At 40.5% G+C, this 15,110-nt stretch overlaps 1 protein-coding gene across 1 annotated transcript; it reads left to right on the top strand.

Moving 5' to 3' along the window:
- The first annotated feature begins 5,874 nt into the window (after positions 1 to 5,874).
- On the top strand, positions 5,875 to 13,994 carry chmp2ba (charged multivesicular body protein 2Ba). Its single transcript, XM_053877019.1, has 7 exons — positions 5,875 to 5,983; positions 6,049 to 6,101; positions 8,278 to 8,369; positions 9,844 to 10,038; positions 11,641 to 11,743; positions 11,976 to 12,082; positions 12,968 to 13,994. Exons 2-7 carry the CDS (start codon positions 6,068 to 6,070, stop codon positions 13,076 to 13,078), a joined length of 642 nt encoding a protein of 213 aa, XP_053732994.1. The 5' UTR covers positions 5,875 to 5,983; positions 6,049 to 6,067; the 3' UTR covers positions 13,079 to 13,994.
- The last annotated feature ends 1,116 nt before the right edge of the window (positions 13,995 to 15,110 follow it).

Genomic DNA, 15,110 nt, shown 5'->3' with positions numbered 1-15,110 from the left:
AAAACACAACATACAAGGATGCATTTTTGTGGTCTTCCGGACATTTCTTCCAATAAGGTTCACTGCCACTGTAGGCCCACTGAGATTGCCGGGAGAGCGCCGTGTGTATCGCTAAAAACGGAGATGCGATACAACCCTTTTCAAAAAGAGACTGCTTGAGACGTATCAATGTTGTATCATAACATTTATACAGAGATCATTAAAAATGTATTCGCCATCGGGAGTGTCAACCATAACAGCAAAAACAGAAGGTTAAATGGAAGGCGAGAAAAAGAAATCAAGGAATTATTATATATTATTATCATATTATCATGTTTTTTATAATAATCGTGGCACAAAATTTTGTTTTCACCCCTTGTGTTGCCTCGCAACAGTCTAGCAGGAGGCGATGACAAATGTTAAGAACTAATCCGGAGAGATGCAGACAAAAGGGAATTTGATGGAAGTTGTGAAAATGAATTAGTATTTTTCTTTTTAAGAGAACCAGTGGGTCATTTGTTGCTGTAGACGCTGCACAAGTGACTGAGGAATCTGTTATAACCTTTGTGGATCCAGATGGAACTCGTGAACATCACTAAAATGCAGTCATCTGCTCCTTCTCCTGTCAATATTTCCTGAAAAATTCCTCTGTCTACATTCAGAACCTTCCCAGACAGAAGGATAAACACAGACAACCTCTTCAGTGGATGTAATCATATCATCCGAACAGTACTATTACAACCTCTTACATGTTTACCTTTCAGAGAAACCATCTCCATCATTCACAGGAGAAGAAACATGTCCTCTTTTGCCCTTCTGCTTGTAATGACTCTAATTTCCCTCATGCAAATGGTGTCTAAGCCTCGGCCCCTGCTGGGACCACCAGCCTACATCTTGTGGTCGCAACCTCTCCTCGGGGCGAAGAGGACCACAGACCCACAGCGAGTGATAAGATCAATGATAGGCTGGGTGTGATTCAGGGGGAACCCTCAGACAGATTGTCCTCCTAAGGCGAAAAGACCTGTGGATAAAAGAGGACGTCATTGAAGCCTGTCCGTGTGCACGCCTTGCTGAGTTTGACATCCAAAACTGGCGCCGGCAGCATATTTGAACAATAACACATGGCCATTCGACCTCAACAAAGTTATTTGGGTATGTGTGAGGGCGGCCATGTAAAAATTTTAAAATCTTGTGAGTGCATTTCAAAGGGCAGTGAGGGAAGGGTGATGAGCAAGCACTGCAGGGGAGAGTAATCTCTCATGATTCCCTGATGCAGCACTGCGCCGGCGAGCACGAGCGGTTCATCCCAAAGGCAGGAATGAGTGGAGCCACTCAGTCGATTTATTGGGCCATTCCCAACTCACACTCTTCAGTCTCCCACCATGCTGTAATACTGCTTTTATTACCAGCAGCCTTCTTCCCGCAGAGTTCCTCTGCAGTCTTAGCTTGTACAAGGCATCTTCTCCACGTTCATTTGTTCATTGAATAATTTAACCATGCATATTTAAGTGGTATGGACTGTAAAAAATAATCTAAACCACTAGATCTGCCTTCTAAGAACCCCAAATGACACCCATTTCTAACACAATTCGCTGAGTTTCTTAAAAACTCATAGTCAAATGCTTCCAACTGACCCTGCTGGTCTTGTATACTGTATCCCTAGCGCCCTCTTTCCTTCTGCACTCCCTCCATTTGTATACCAGTACCGCCATCCATCAGATAGCAGCGGTGCCGTTAAAAAAATCCCTGTCCTCCCATCACAGCCTCATGTATCTCATCTGTTTGCATGCAAACATATTTCAGCGTAGTTACTTGTCAGGGCGTGAGGAAGAGCGCAACACTGTCACACTTTTATTATCTGTCATAATCTGTGATTTAGGTCAGATACATATGAGGGGCGACGGCGAGTCGTGGATAGTAACTTCAAGCTGGCAAATATATGTCTTGTTTCTTTGAATAATGAGGCAGACAATAATCATGTATTATTGTTGAACTGCTCCACTGGTGGCTGCATTTCCTGTTTCACAATGGGATTGTTTCTTCAAAAATACAGTTTGAATCGCAGGGGTTTTGTTGAAGCCGCATTTTCATTCACATTATATCAAAGTTCTCCATGCCCTTTTTTCAGTTCAGTTTTCGCAAACAAGATGGAGAAGAGAGGAAAAAGGAGTTTCCAAAAAATGCAGTGAGGATTCGTTCAGTGGTAGTGCACCGCTTAAGAGCTTTCTTTTTTTTGCTCTTTATTGCGCCGACTCCCACTGATTGTGCGGAGATCTCATTTCACACATGATCGTCCCTCTGCTGTGCATGTGAGTGTGTGTTAATACACAGTGTACATGGGGTGCTACATGTCTGCTGGCCCCCGGCTAAATGATAGAGAGGAGGAAAATGAGGGAGACAGATAAAAGACGGCAGAAGAAGAGAGGAGGGTGTAAAATCATGCAGGAAACCAGTGGAAAAACTTTTGTCTGACATCACAGTAAACAGACGTTAGATAGGTTGACCATTAGATTGTTGATTCTGTTTTTGTTGTTCTCTTTTAATAGTTGTGTTCGGGGGGGATGACACTCTCAAGAGGATTTTCAAGGACAATGAAGTCCCTGTACAAGTGAGACTTTCGACTGGGTTCCTGGTGTCTGTTTCCAGCATGGCTTTGTCTTCAACAAGGCTTGTGCTTCCATCCTTCTGATAAGATCTCCACAAGGAGGTTATGCTTTCAATGGCGTTGCTTGTTTCTGTTCAAAAGAACTTGGTCAAGGAACAAATGATTCAATTTGGGAATGATTCAATTCTAGGTTCAACTCCTGGCTGACTCGACTGTTTGTACCTCCACCAAGGAGGTTATAGTGTTCAAAATAACTTAAAAGTTATGGATTGATTTGGATGAAACTCTCAAGACCCATTTACACTGAACGTTCCATACAGTTCTAAATACGGACGGAGTCCTCTGTCTGTGTGCTGAGTTAATTTTGTTCATGTTCCTGCATGTTTAGCCAAAGCTCATAGATACAGACCAAATGGAGCAGTACCACAGGAGAGCCTCGGGGGCAGTGCTGTTGTTCCTAGATGATACATAGCTCTATTGAGACACCGAAAAGACATGAAGAAGGTGGAAATTTTCCTTCCCCCAGATGCTACATATTTAACAGCCTCACTGACTACCGCCTCCTACGAAACTGACTCAGTTTTCCTCTTTTGTGCAAGAGGTATGTTATCCACATTTGCCATGTTTTGGAGTTTGTTGTTGTCATGAACATTTGACAGTGTGCTGCTCCCCCTGGTGGATGTGTTGTTGAACAGCAATGCCAACGTGAAGAACGCATGGAAGCATGTGATCATTGATGCGACATCGCTTGAAACGTTCAGGTACTGTATTGTACGCAAGGGGAGCATACATTTAGAATGTATGTGAAAAATTTAGGCATAAAGGTTGGGATTTGATGCTTTCACCACCCGGGTGTGAGGTCAGTTCAGGGAATCACGTTTTTCTTCTTTCAAGCATTCTTCATCAACGGAGGTTTGCACTCTATGAGCACTTTTCTAATACATTTGGAATTTGAATTGCTTGTTTGGCTAAGAGGGTGGTAATTGTAAGTGTTTGTTTTCAATCTTCGCATGGACCACCAACTGAGGTGATTCTTGTTTTCATGAGAAGTTCGGTCGAGAAGTCTCTTTAAATCTCTTGTAGTGTAATCTATTCTTTCCAATTCGTATAAACGGTTGTGACATTTGCTCTTCAAAATTATTGTGAGGAAATATGTGATTGATATGTGACTTTAACTTGAATATTTAAATTGTGGTTATACATATACATCTCCTGCTGCTCCCCCTGGTGGATGTGTTGTTGAACAGCAATGCCAACGTGAAGAACGCATGGAAGCATGTGATCATTGATGCGACATCGCTTGAAACGTTCAGGTACTGTATTGTACGCAAGGGGAGCATACATTTAGAATGTATGTGAAAAATTTAGGCATAAAGGTTGGGATTTGATGCTTTCACCACCCGGGTGTGAGGTCAGTTCAGGGAATCACGTTTTTCTTCTTTCAAGCATTCTTCATCAACGGAGGTTTGCACTCTATGAGCACTTTTCTAATACATTTGGAATTTGAATTGCTTGTTTGGCTAAGAGGGTGGTAATTGTAAGTGTTTGTTTTCAATCTTCGCATGGACCACCAACTGAGGTGATTCTTGTTTTCATGAGAAGTTCGGTCGAGAAGTCTCTTTAAATCTCTTGTAGTGTAATCTATTCTTTCCAATTCGTATAAACGGTTGTGACATTTGCTCTTCAAAATTATTGTGAGGAAATATGTGATTGATATGTGACTTTAACTTGAATATTTAAATTGTGGTTATACATATACATCTCCTCATTGTAAAATGTTTCATTCAAAATGTATCATTTATATTCTTTACATTAATTTTTATTTGCTAAAATGAAGTTTTTTTTATCACGTTATTAAGATGTTTGGACAAATATGTGTTGAATCACATTGAACTCATGACTTAAATTTATTTTAATACTATGAATAATTACAAAGTGGATACTTTTAGGAAGTAGGACTAATAGAACCATCAAGACGTAATGGCCTCAGGGTTCAAACATCATCTCTTTATGTTGAGGTATTATGTGCTAGTTTAGTAGAGGCAAATTCAGGGACAAATTCATGCTTGATACCTGGAACCCTTTTGATGCTTGGGGCTAGATTTATCCCCGCAGGGGCGCTCTGATGATGAGGCCATTTATTGGGAATCCCAGTAGTATCCCACTGATTAGTGCCAAACATCTTCCCTAATAACCTTAACAAGAACAACGCCTGAGGACGACACGCCGGAGCGCACAGGCAAGTGTGTGTGTGCACTACCTCGGTGATAGAGGTGGTAGCTACGGGCAAAGCCATCCTCCTCCCCTTCGCCTGCTCCTCAATGTCACTGCTCTCCCACACTCCTACCCTGCTCCAGAAGACTGTTTGGCTTCTCCCCCACCCACCAACTATATGGTCTCTGTTGTCGCCCACCGGCATCTCACACACACACACTTAAAATTGAGTTGGTTATGGTTCAAGAGTCCCACCTCGCAACATAAAGTTGCTCTCAGCGTCAATATAAAATAAGACAATATGAATACTTGACTGTATACGGAGACACGAATCTCCTGGGATAAATATACACGAGTGGAAATTGATGCCTGCGTGGAGGAGAGATGAGAGTCCAGCGCCAGCAGAATAATTTGCCGTGGATGGTGTGTATGTTTATGTCTCATCGTGACACTGAAGAAGAAGATTAAGACACATAATCATAAAAACGAACGACAAACACGAAGGCATTGTGAAGCTCAGGGGCCATATTTGAACCTGAGTGCAACACAAGAATTAACTTATTTTATAATTTGAGTTTATTAAATTGTCATAGTAAATAAAATGTCATGTGCCTACCTTCCATAACTAGTAAATAAAAAAAAATGTTTTGACTAGTAGCATATATGTGGTTTTCAACATAAAACATAAAAAAAGAAACTAGGAAATATTTCTTTTAATAGCATATATATATAATTTTATTTTTTTTTTTTTCTCCTTTCATAATGTTTCTGTATTAGTTTTAGTCAGTGAGTCTTTTAACAACCCGACGGCAGCATATCTTTCGTTGATGGTTTGTGGTAGTTCCTTGTTTCATATTTAGTGTTTATCGGATTACGAATGACGCGTTCAAAGACACTACACATACTTGCTTTGGGCACGTTATTTTTAACGACATTGCAGAAGCACAACGGGCAAAAACGCCTTTTTACGGCTGTACTTGGATTTTATAGTTAAGTCTACTCATCCAAACACCTATCGGAACCTTGTTTGTTTGTAGTGATAAAGCATTGTTTACCGCGTCACTTTAAAGGCGACTCATAATTTCCTCCATGACGTCACGTGAACAGTCAGCTGAGGGAGGAACTCCGACAACAGAAACTCAACCAGGAAGCTGCTAAGCCACTGTGTCGCTCTCACCGACGTTTGTACGGCAATTCTACCTCTCGGAATAACAAAAGTTACTATACACGACATTTATTTGTGTTCTTAGATTTTTAAGAATCATCGCCATGGCTTCTCTTTTCAAGAAAAAGACTGTCGACGGTGAGTTTCGTGTCATCGGCGAGCTAACTTGTTTTTAGCTTATGCCGATTCTATTTTAAATTCTACTCGTATAACCTGTTTTACCTCTGGTGACGGTCGGTACTCGGAAGTGTACATACTGGCAAATGTAGTCAAAATTCCTTGTTATTTCACGAAGGTAGTTTCCCTCGGTGTTGGGCTTGGTCAACTGCTGCAGTAAACAAAATAAAGTAATAGCTGAAGAGGCTAGTTTGAATAGCTTCATATATTACGTCGCACTCGTTTGTTCTTATGCTTCTATTTCTAAAGCTAAAACGTTTGTAACTGGTACGTTTTTTCATCACATGTAAAAGTAGGTCAACCTGAACAAGAAGTCTTATCTGTAGTCAGAAATAAAATTTAAATGTGGTTGCATAAGAGCCAAACTTAGTGGCGAGTCAATACGGTCTTGTGACAAAGAAACCAAAAAACATGGCGTTGTGTCAATGTGTCAATAGTCAGCCTTTCTCAGTCTAATAATCTCTCATCATTCCAAAATGTTTTTTCCCCCAAAGCTATTTCTGACTCCACTTATACACCAGCTGGTTTATTATAACTTCAATAAGGGTACATCATAATGCTAGACATCATAAAAGATAAATTCTTGATATTAAGACAAAGATCATCATTCGATATTAAGGTGCGTAATTCCTGCTTTGATTCTTATGCGGCGTAAAGTAGGGTGCATATTACTTCAGCTCTCCCCAGGTTATACAATGGATTCAAGCCTTTCAACGACTCCACCTTCACACTCATCCCTTCATCTTTGCTGAGTAGTAGGCGTGCTCATCCACACAACTCACCGTGCCATTGAGGTCCTCATTGCTGTTGAATTTGTGTAAACCCCTCTGATCTATTATTCCATTTGCAAAGGTTTCGTGGCGTCGCATTTTCGTGACTTTCCATTCATTCGAAAGTGGGGGTCGAGTGCGATCACCTATATTTGTAGGGCGATAACCCTCCCACTTTAGCACGTTGTCGCTACGTCACCTTGTACGTAGACTTTGTGCGTAGTCGCAAGTTGGTACGATAATGGAATGGAGCCATCTTCATCTGGAGCTGCTTTATGTTGGTTTTGCGTTGAGCCATGGATATTGTGCTGAATGAGGACATGCCTCCATGCCAACTATGGTTGGCGATTACCTTTGTTTTTCCTCTTTTCCATCAGTATTATTTTATCTTTAAAGTTTCAAACCATTTTTGGATTTTTTTTCTTGCCCAAGGATGTATTTGGTTTGTGGATTTGATTTTTTGTCTGTATTAGTGGTTGGATTGAAGCTCAGTCAACACTGACTTGACTATTTAAAACATGCATCTGTTGTCGACCTGCAGTCTCTTTCCTTGTTCAACTACTAAAACCTGTGGACAATGGCTCATAATAATATAATAAGAAATGAGGAAAATTGCTTACAACTACTGTATATTGTTACATGTTTTTTTCTGTTAAGACAGTTAAAGCCAAATTGCATCTCTTGAACATTTTCCACATGCCTGACTTTAACGTTGTTTTCTCTTCAGTTTGAGGGAAACTGCTCCTAATCTGAGCCACTGCCATTCAGATTGCTGAAAAGAACATTGCTTGTTTTGTTTGGGCACTCGGGATCACAGTTTTTTTTTTAACCATTTGAGCAATAGCTTTTTTAAGTTATTTGGTAAAAGATTTTTTTCTTTTTTTTAATTTATAGTTGATGTGGTTAATTGGTCTTATTAACATTACCTTTGCCAGGGAGGTTGTGTTTTCTCTGTTTTCATTAGTTTGTGTTCAAAATTACTTTTAGAGATTATAGACAGATTTGGATATTTTCAGGAAATATGTGAAGTGGGACAAGGAATCAATTTCTACAGGATTCTTCTCAACGTTAGGATATTGGACCATTTATGGCATTTGGATCCAGGATTTTTTGCGTTTGAAGTATTGTATAAATATTATTATTATTATAATTATTATTATTTACATCAGAGTCTTTTATATATGTGAAGGCTGACAAAACATTTTACACATTTTACTTTTTTAAAATAATATTGTTCATATTTTGTAATATCGGTCGTTGCTTTTCCATGTTTATCTTACAAGAATTTATGGGTTAATGAATGGGGACCCAAATCTCGAAGAGAATTCCATCTGTATTTTTACACTGCATTTTCAATCTCTCCAAAGAGATCATCAGGGAACAGTCGAAGGAGCTGCGCGGCACTCAAAGACAGATCACCCGGGAGCGAGCTGCGCTGGAGAAGCAGGAGAAGCAAATGGTAAGATGCTCATCCCGACCTGTTTTGGGAGGCAATTATTAACATACGTTAGGACATATTACATCAAATGTTGTGAAGAGCCCCCCCCCTCTAGTGTAAGTGTAATGGCTATTTCCTCTTCCTCCAGTGTGGGATTTTACTCCTTAATGTGCTAATGGATCCAAATTAAATGACAAGATAGTTCTGTGCAACGACGCTCCCAGCGACGGAAGCCATCCTTTTTTTACTCTGTGCCACACACTCGCACACCGCCTTGCTGCGACACACAATGCATTTTCTGATTCCTGTCGCGAAAAGATGAAAGAAACCAAGCGTGCCCTCCTCTCTATTGTATTAAGTAAATATCATACAGAAGCTAATTACCTCTCTGGGGAACTCACTTCGTGGCCCCTGTTAATGCTTTTTGCTAATTAGTCTAATTCTTGGAGCATTGTTGCGTTCTTGAATAGGAAATACCTTCGCTCTGAATTGGAAATGAACTGAATTTGCAGATAAGCACAATTAATTACCAACTTTGGTCCTGCGGCAGGTTTTTGTTTTGTGTCCTGCTTCAAGAGTGACTTGCTTGATCCCTCCTCGCCAGGATATTCCCATGCTTTTCTCCCTTTTCTAGATCTTTAGCATCTGGTCATAAGTGAAGTTACTCAAAGAAAAAAGGGGGATAAGAAGAGGTCGACATCATGGTGTGCTCTCCATGTAAAAGAATGGTGGAATTGACTGCTTTAATTATCCATCGATCTCCTGGCGAGACTGTGAATATGAACTCACTTTGCTTTAAACCTGTTGTGCTCCCTCCCCTCTCACCGACAGGTTTACCTCATAAATACTCTGAGGGTATTTTTATTTTTTTCCTCCGTCGTCATTATCCATGCGTCTTGTTCCTCTGCTTCTTGGCATTGATTTAATATTACTTTCCTTCTCCAGGCAGGTGCAGTCTGTTGCTAATGCCATAGGTGTATGTGTGTGTGTGAGTGAGACAGGGAGTTGAGACTCAAACATGAATTATTGATCGTCGTTTCCTTTTGAGAATGCTTTCAGCGCCAAAGCAGACATGGAGGAGATGTTTTAGCTGGCTAGCTTACGGTAACTTGGAGCTCTCCGTGTCTCCCTGGGGATTTTTGACAAATGCGCTCACCCACTGGATCCCTGTAGGCAGGAGCTCGGATTGGGGTGATAGTTATGAAGGCTTAAAGCATTTGACTGCATTTTCAGTGTTTGTATAAAACTCATCACACCTGGGGAAACCATGACTTTGTGTGTTGCCGCTCTTTGGAAGTAACACATAACTTATTAAATGTACCTTAATAAACAAAGCATTCTGATTTCTCAATGTCTGCACTGGAATTAAATAGTATTTTCTGTTATTTTATTTGTGTTTAGTGGATAGTCTTTTGGCATGTTTACATAAGACAACAAACATTGTCCTTAAATGCAGGTAACATGTGTCTCGTACTCTGTTCCTTCTGCTCTCCAGGAGGCAGAAATTAAGAAAATGGCTAAGAGCGGTAACAGAGATGCTTGTAAGACCCTCGCCAAGCAGCTGGTCCAGATCAGGAAACAGAAGAACCGCACGTATGCCGTCAGCTCCAAGGTCACTTCCATGTCCACACAGACCAAGATGATGAACTCCCAAATTAAGATGGCCGGCGCCATGTCCACTACAGCAAAGGTAAGATCTGCTCCAGTGCTCTGTAGTGTGAATGTAGTACATAAATGTACATAAATAAATGAGTGCTCCAACCCACTATTGTAACAGAAAGATGAAGTTGCCATAAGAAACTTCTCAGTAAAATATATCAATATTTTATCGGTGTAAGTGGAGTATTCATTTGGCATCGGTTCTTGTTGAAAGCTGATTTTAAACTAATGGTGCGAGAAGTCAATTTGCCTGCAGCAATGTTACGATTAGAGTCCGATCTCGCAAACAGGAACAGGTCATGTATAATTAGGCTCAAGATTAATGAGCTGAGCTATTCATTTGTGGATACATTGAATTGACGGTGTGGGCCGACTACACCTGCCAGACACACCTTTACTTGTTGTCTGTGGATTGCTGGGGAAAAAAGTGTTACCAGGGTGAACAACTCCGCTCCCTTCTGTCAGCAGCAGTTTGTCAATAACAGTCTGGTGGAAGGTGGAGGAGGTAGGACATGATTGTGCCTCTGCTCCCAGAGTGAGTAATGTACTTTACATTTGAGGGAAATCAGTTATTTTCCCAAAATACTATGCGAAACTTGCCACTGCCTACAAAGCAAAATTCCCGAGTGTTACATGACACATTCTTGGTGGAGTATATAGATTGTGAACCCTGTCCGTGGTCTTTGCACAAGCAACAGAAGGTTTTGTTGCCTTTCTTTACTTCCATAGTTATTTTTTGAATTTGAGAAGAGTCCTGATCAATGGAGCAATAACAATGTAGCACACATGCCAGGCCGATGGGTGGTGTGATGTTCTAGCAACAGACGACGAACATGGTAGCGCATGCTCACGCAAGAAGCCTCATGCTAGAGGCTTCATGAAACAGTGTACGTCTTTCCATTTTGTGGTGCTCCTCGTTGAAAAATATTTCATGAAAATGGTTGCTCAAATCCAAAGATTTTTGAGCAGAGTGCCATCTAGTGGGCTCTGAAGATGAGGACACTGTTTCATGAAGCCCCACCAGTACTGAAGGGCTCTTGTCAGGACTGTAGAAGGTGATTGATGTGATGTCATGGATTTGATTCCTTGTTTGTCAACACTCATAAAAGCAGTTTTAGCTCGTCAATGGTATAAGCTGCTCAGTGGAGGTCTACACTCTTTGTGTTTTTTTTTCTAGTTGGCTGTTTGCAAGGGCAGAAATATGTCATCATTGTTTTTGACAGGATAGACACTGAAGGAATATGGATGACAAACCAGGGACTAGTTACGAGAATCAGCTCCCCCAATCTCAAAACAAATTCATTCCAAAAAAACTTGCATTTGGTTGTGTGGCTGTATTTTGGATTCAAACTTTATGACGAGTGTCAGTTTCTAGTGGCATGTTTTTCGATTGTTGCAGTCCCACCAGGTGACACCACAAATCTTTATCAGCACCTCAAACGTCCCGTTTGGTGCAGCAACTTTGTTTTCTCATGGTTTATGTCTGCAGTAAACTTCATATTTCATGAGCAGGCAGAGAATCGTGATATCAATTCTTAGCTAAAAAAAAGTTGTGTTTCTTATTTTCCCTGAATTTTGCAGGCCTACTTGGAAATGTGTTATGAAATTAACCCTCACTGTGTCTTGCCTTCAGACGATGCAAACGGTGAACAAAAAGATGGATCCACAGAAGACTCTGAAGACGTTGCAGGAGTTCCAAAAAGAGAACATGAAGATGGGCATGACCGAGGACATGAGTAAGCATATTCGCTTCTTACACTCGTGGTATGTTTAGACTTGACAAACCAGATCGTCTAGATCTGTGCTGAAGGTGTGAGCTGTTATGTCTACTGCTGTGAAATATAAATACATGCAGGACCTCTCAGTTCCATGTGAATAAGTACTGGGTTATTTGTTGTGCTTTCAAATGTGCTGCCCGTTTCCAAGTTGCCTTCATGTGACACTGTCTCTCTGCCTGTCTGTCTCTAGTTAATGACACTCTGGATGAAATGTTTGAGGAATCTGGAGACGAAGAGGAATCTCAGGACATTGTTAACCAGGTTCTGGATGAGATCGGCATTGAGATCTCAGGAAAGGTGAGCGACATGAAGTTGTTGAAGTTACGGTGGCTCTATTGTTGATCATCTTATCTAAGTGACCTGACTTGTTCATTGTTTTTTGGGAGAGATTTAAACAACACATTAGAAAGTTTCAATCGCACTGGAAGTGAAATTTGTTTGTGAAAGCATGTGGCGTAAATATTTAACGATCATGTCCCATATGGCCACCATTAAAATCTCTGCGAGTTGCCACTAGGTGGGGCTCGCCTACAGCTCTGCAGCTCCCGTTTGCTCTGCCTGACTGCCCCTGCTGCTGAATGTCTGGCTCCCCCTGGGGGTCTGAAAGAGACCATATAGCGCAGCCATTCAGTCCAACGACTCATCTGCACACACACACAAAATGAAGAATCCCATAAAATCCCGCTGAAGTGCTTCTAGTTTTCAGACGGCGGCGAAATTGTCTTCGTATAAATCACAATGATGTCAAATTAATTCTGGAAACAGAAGCTGCCTGGAGCTTGAAAGTTGGATGAGTTGTTTCCAGTGTGATTGAAACTTTTGAATGTGTTGTTATATATGAAAAATACTTTTTTTTTTTTTTGCTCTTGCACATTTTTACTATTCACTATTTTGCTTCCACGTGTTTTTCTGCTTCATTATAATGATAAAATGAAATTAAATAACAATAATAATAATAGTCTGTTTCATAGAAGCCAGCTCTCGGCTCCATTCATTTACATAAGGAACCTCAAACTTGTTTTAAGCCCTTCGCGTTTGCCTTTGTGTTTATTTTCTGCTCTGATGTGATGCAAGTTTCTGCAGACAAGTCGAGAGACACAGCCCCCAGTGACTCTCCTGCTAATGTCTCCTGTTAATATTTCCTTTGTGCTAATGCGGCTGTTGCCCACGTGTGTTCTCCAGATGGGGCGCGCTCCAGCTGCAGGGAAGAGCCTCCCCAGTGCTTCGTCCTCCAAAGCCACGATCTCAGACGACGAGATCGAGAGACAGCTGCGAGCCCTGGGAGTCGATTAATGCTCTTCCTCCGTATTAATGTTCCAAACTTGGCGCAACGTTAATACTGATTGATAACTCTTAGGAACTCTCTCTTTTTTCGTTTTTTTTCTTTGATCGAATTCTTCGGGTGCAATGGCAACACTCATTGAAAAGCATGCTGACAGCATATAATGGAACATTGTCAGACTTGATGGTAATAAAGGCGGAGCGGTTTGAGTCGGAAGGGCTACGGTGACTATTGTGATAATCTGGCTGTCGTTGGTGTGCAGATATATTTAAAAGGCACCAGATGTAAACATCTTTTTTTATTGTTTTTTTTTTGGAGGTGGACGAGTCTCCCAGTTTCTATTCATTCTGGAGGGACGCTTGAACTGGAAATATGCAAATGTATAGCTCAAACATGGAGCGGAATGGATCGTCTAATCCAGAAAAAAAATTCATAAGAGTCGCATATCACTAAGGTGTGAATCAGTTCTTTGTAAATCAGCTTGTTGGGGACTTCCTTCTCGTGTGTCTTGTATAATAGACTGGGTCTTCATACTGTGATTGCAGCTCTCCACTGGCCCTGCAGTCCTTCCTCTCTTTCAGCTGCTGTGCAGTTATTGTCTCCTTTTTTTTTTTAGTTATTTAAGCTGCCTCGCTCCCAAACTAATGCTGTGGTGCATCAGAAACACGTGGATTGTAACCACACTGTGACAGAGAAAAAGGTCTCTTTCATGTGTCACATCAGTTTGTCCCATGATTTATATTGCCAAAAGTCGTACTCTTGCATGTGACTTTTACTAACACGGTCATCGACAGCAGGAGGTCAGATACCTGTTTTCTTGAAGCGGAAATTTGACCCACTTTCACGGCAACTGTTGGAAGATTTTACCTCTAAAACTGTTATTGTAAATTATCAATGTAAATGGGCTTTTATAACTAATAAAGTTTCTGCAGGTACAAAATGACTGTTGGTAGTGATTTCAAATGTTACATTATTAATTTTACTAATATGTTGTACAATATTGTGTCAATACAGTTCATCACAGTGTAAATATTTTGATCATTTTAAGGAAACCAAAATATTGAATTTTTAAGTGTGACCTGGATATAAATATGATGGGCGTCATGGGTGGAGGGGGTTTCTGACTGAGTGACCACCTCATTTCTCCTCTCTCCGTATGATCATTTGACTTTGTTAACTCTGTCATCTAGAACATTGGAATGGAAAAACGTCATCTCTTAAAATCACCTTTTATTCATAAGTATTTTAAAACAATGATCCAATCCACAAAATTATTTCCTTGAATCGAAAACAACACTCAAATACACCAAGGTAGTTTGCAACATTGTGTTTTTCTTGACACCATATTAATATAAAACCAGTGATAGCTGGCAGCAGAGACTAAAAGTAGCATCAGATTCTTTGAAAAAAGACATTTGTCATCCGTCATCACAACCAGGTCAGTGTGGCTGTTGTTCCTACTTGCACCTCCTCCTCCACTCATTCGTCAACATGCCGACGTCTTCCTGCCTGAAAACTTAAATCCATCATTTTATGAAAAAGTTTTTGCAGATCCATTTGCCGAACCAAACTTGACTTTGCATCATATGTCAAAAGTTATTTTCAGTGAGCCGCTCACCTGACACCGAATGGAAATGACTGTGTTATAGATACACTATAACTCGTGTTTTGTTAAGAATATATTACGTCTTAAATAAATAATTGTTCACAGAAAACACATGAAATATTAGCAAACATCAAATCATAAATTAAGAAAACAATGTTCTTCTCTGTAATCAAAAATAGATTTCCACACTCCAAATGTGTTGGATAAAAGCCGAACACATGACCTAACGTTACAGACACTGACTCTCTCCCTTGACATTGTTGGCCCTTCATGTCATCACAAACACTGCTACATCATTAAGTTGGAGCAACTGACGACATTTTTAAATCCAACTCATAGATCTCATGACTTATATCAGTTTATTCTCGTTTTTATTGACAAGTCAGTCGGTATAAATTCCATTTCTGTGACTGGAGGTAGGAAACAGTGTCCTCTTG

Source organism: Synchiropus splendidus, chromosome 10 (assembly GCF_027744825.2).
Source record: "Synchiropus splendidus isolate RoL2022-P1 chromosome 10, RoL_Sspl_1.0, whole genome shotgun sequence".
Taxonomy (NCBI): domain Eukaryota; kingdom Metazoa; phylum Chordata; class Actinopteri; order Syngnathiformes; family Callionymidae; genus Synchiropus; species Synchiropus splendidus.
Note: the sequence above shows the minus strand (reverse complement) of the source record. Positions and strands in the feature narration are given on the sequence as shown.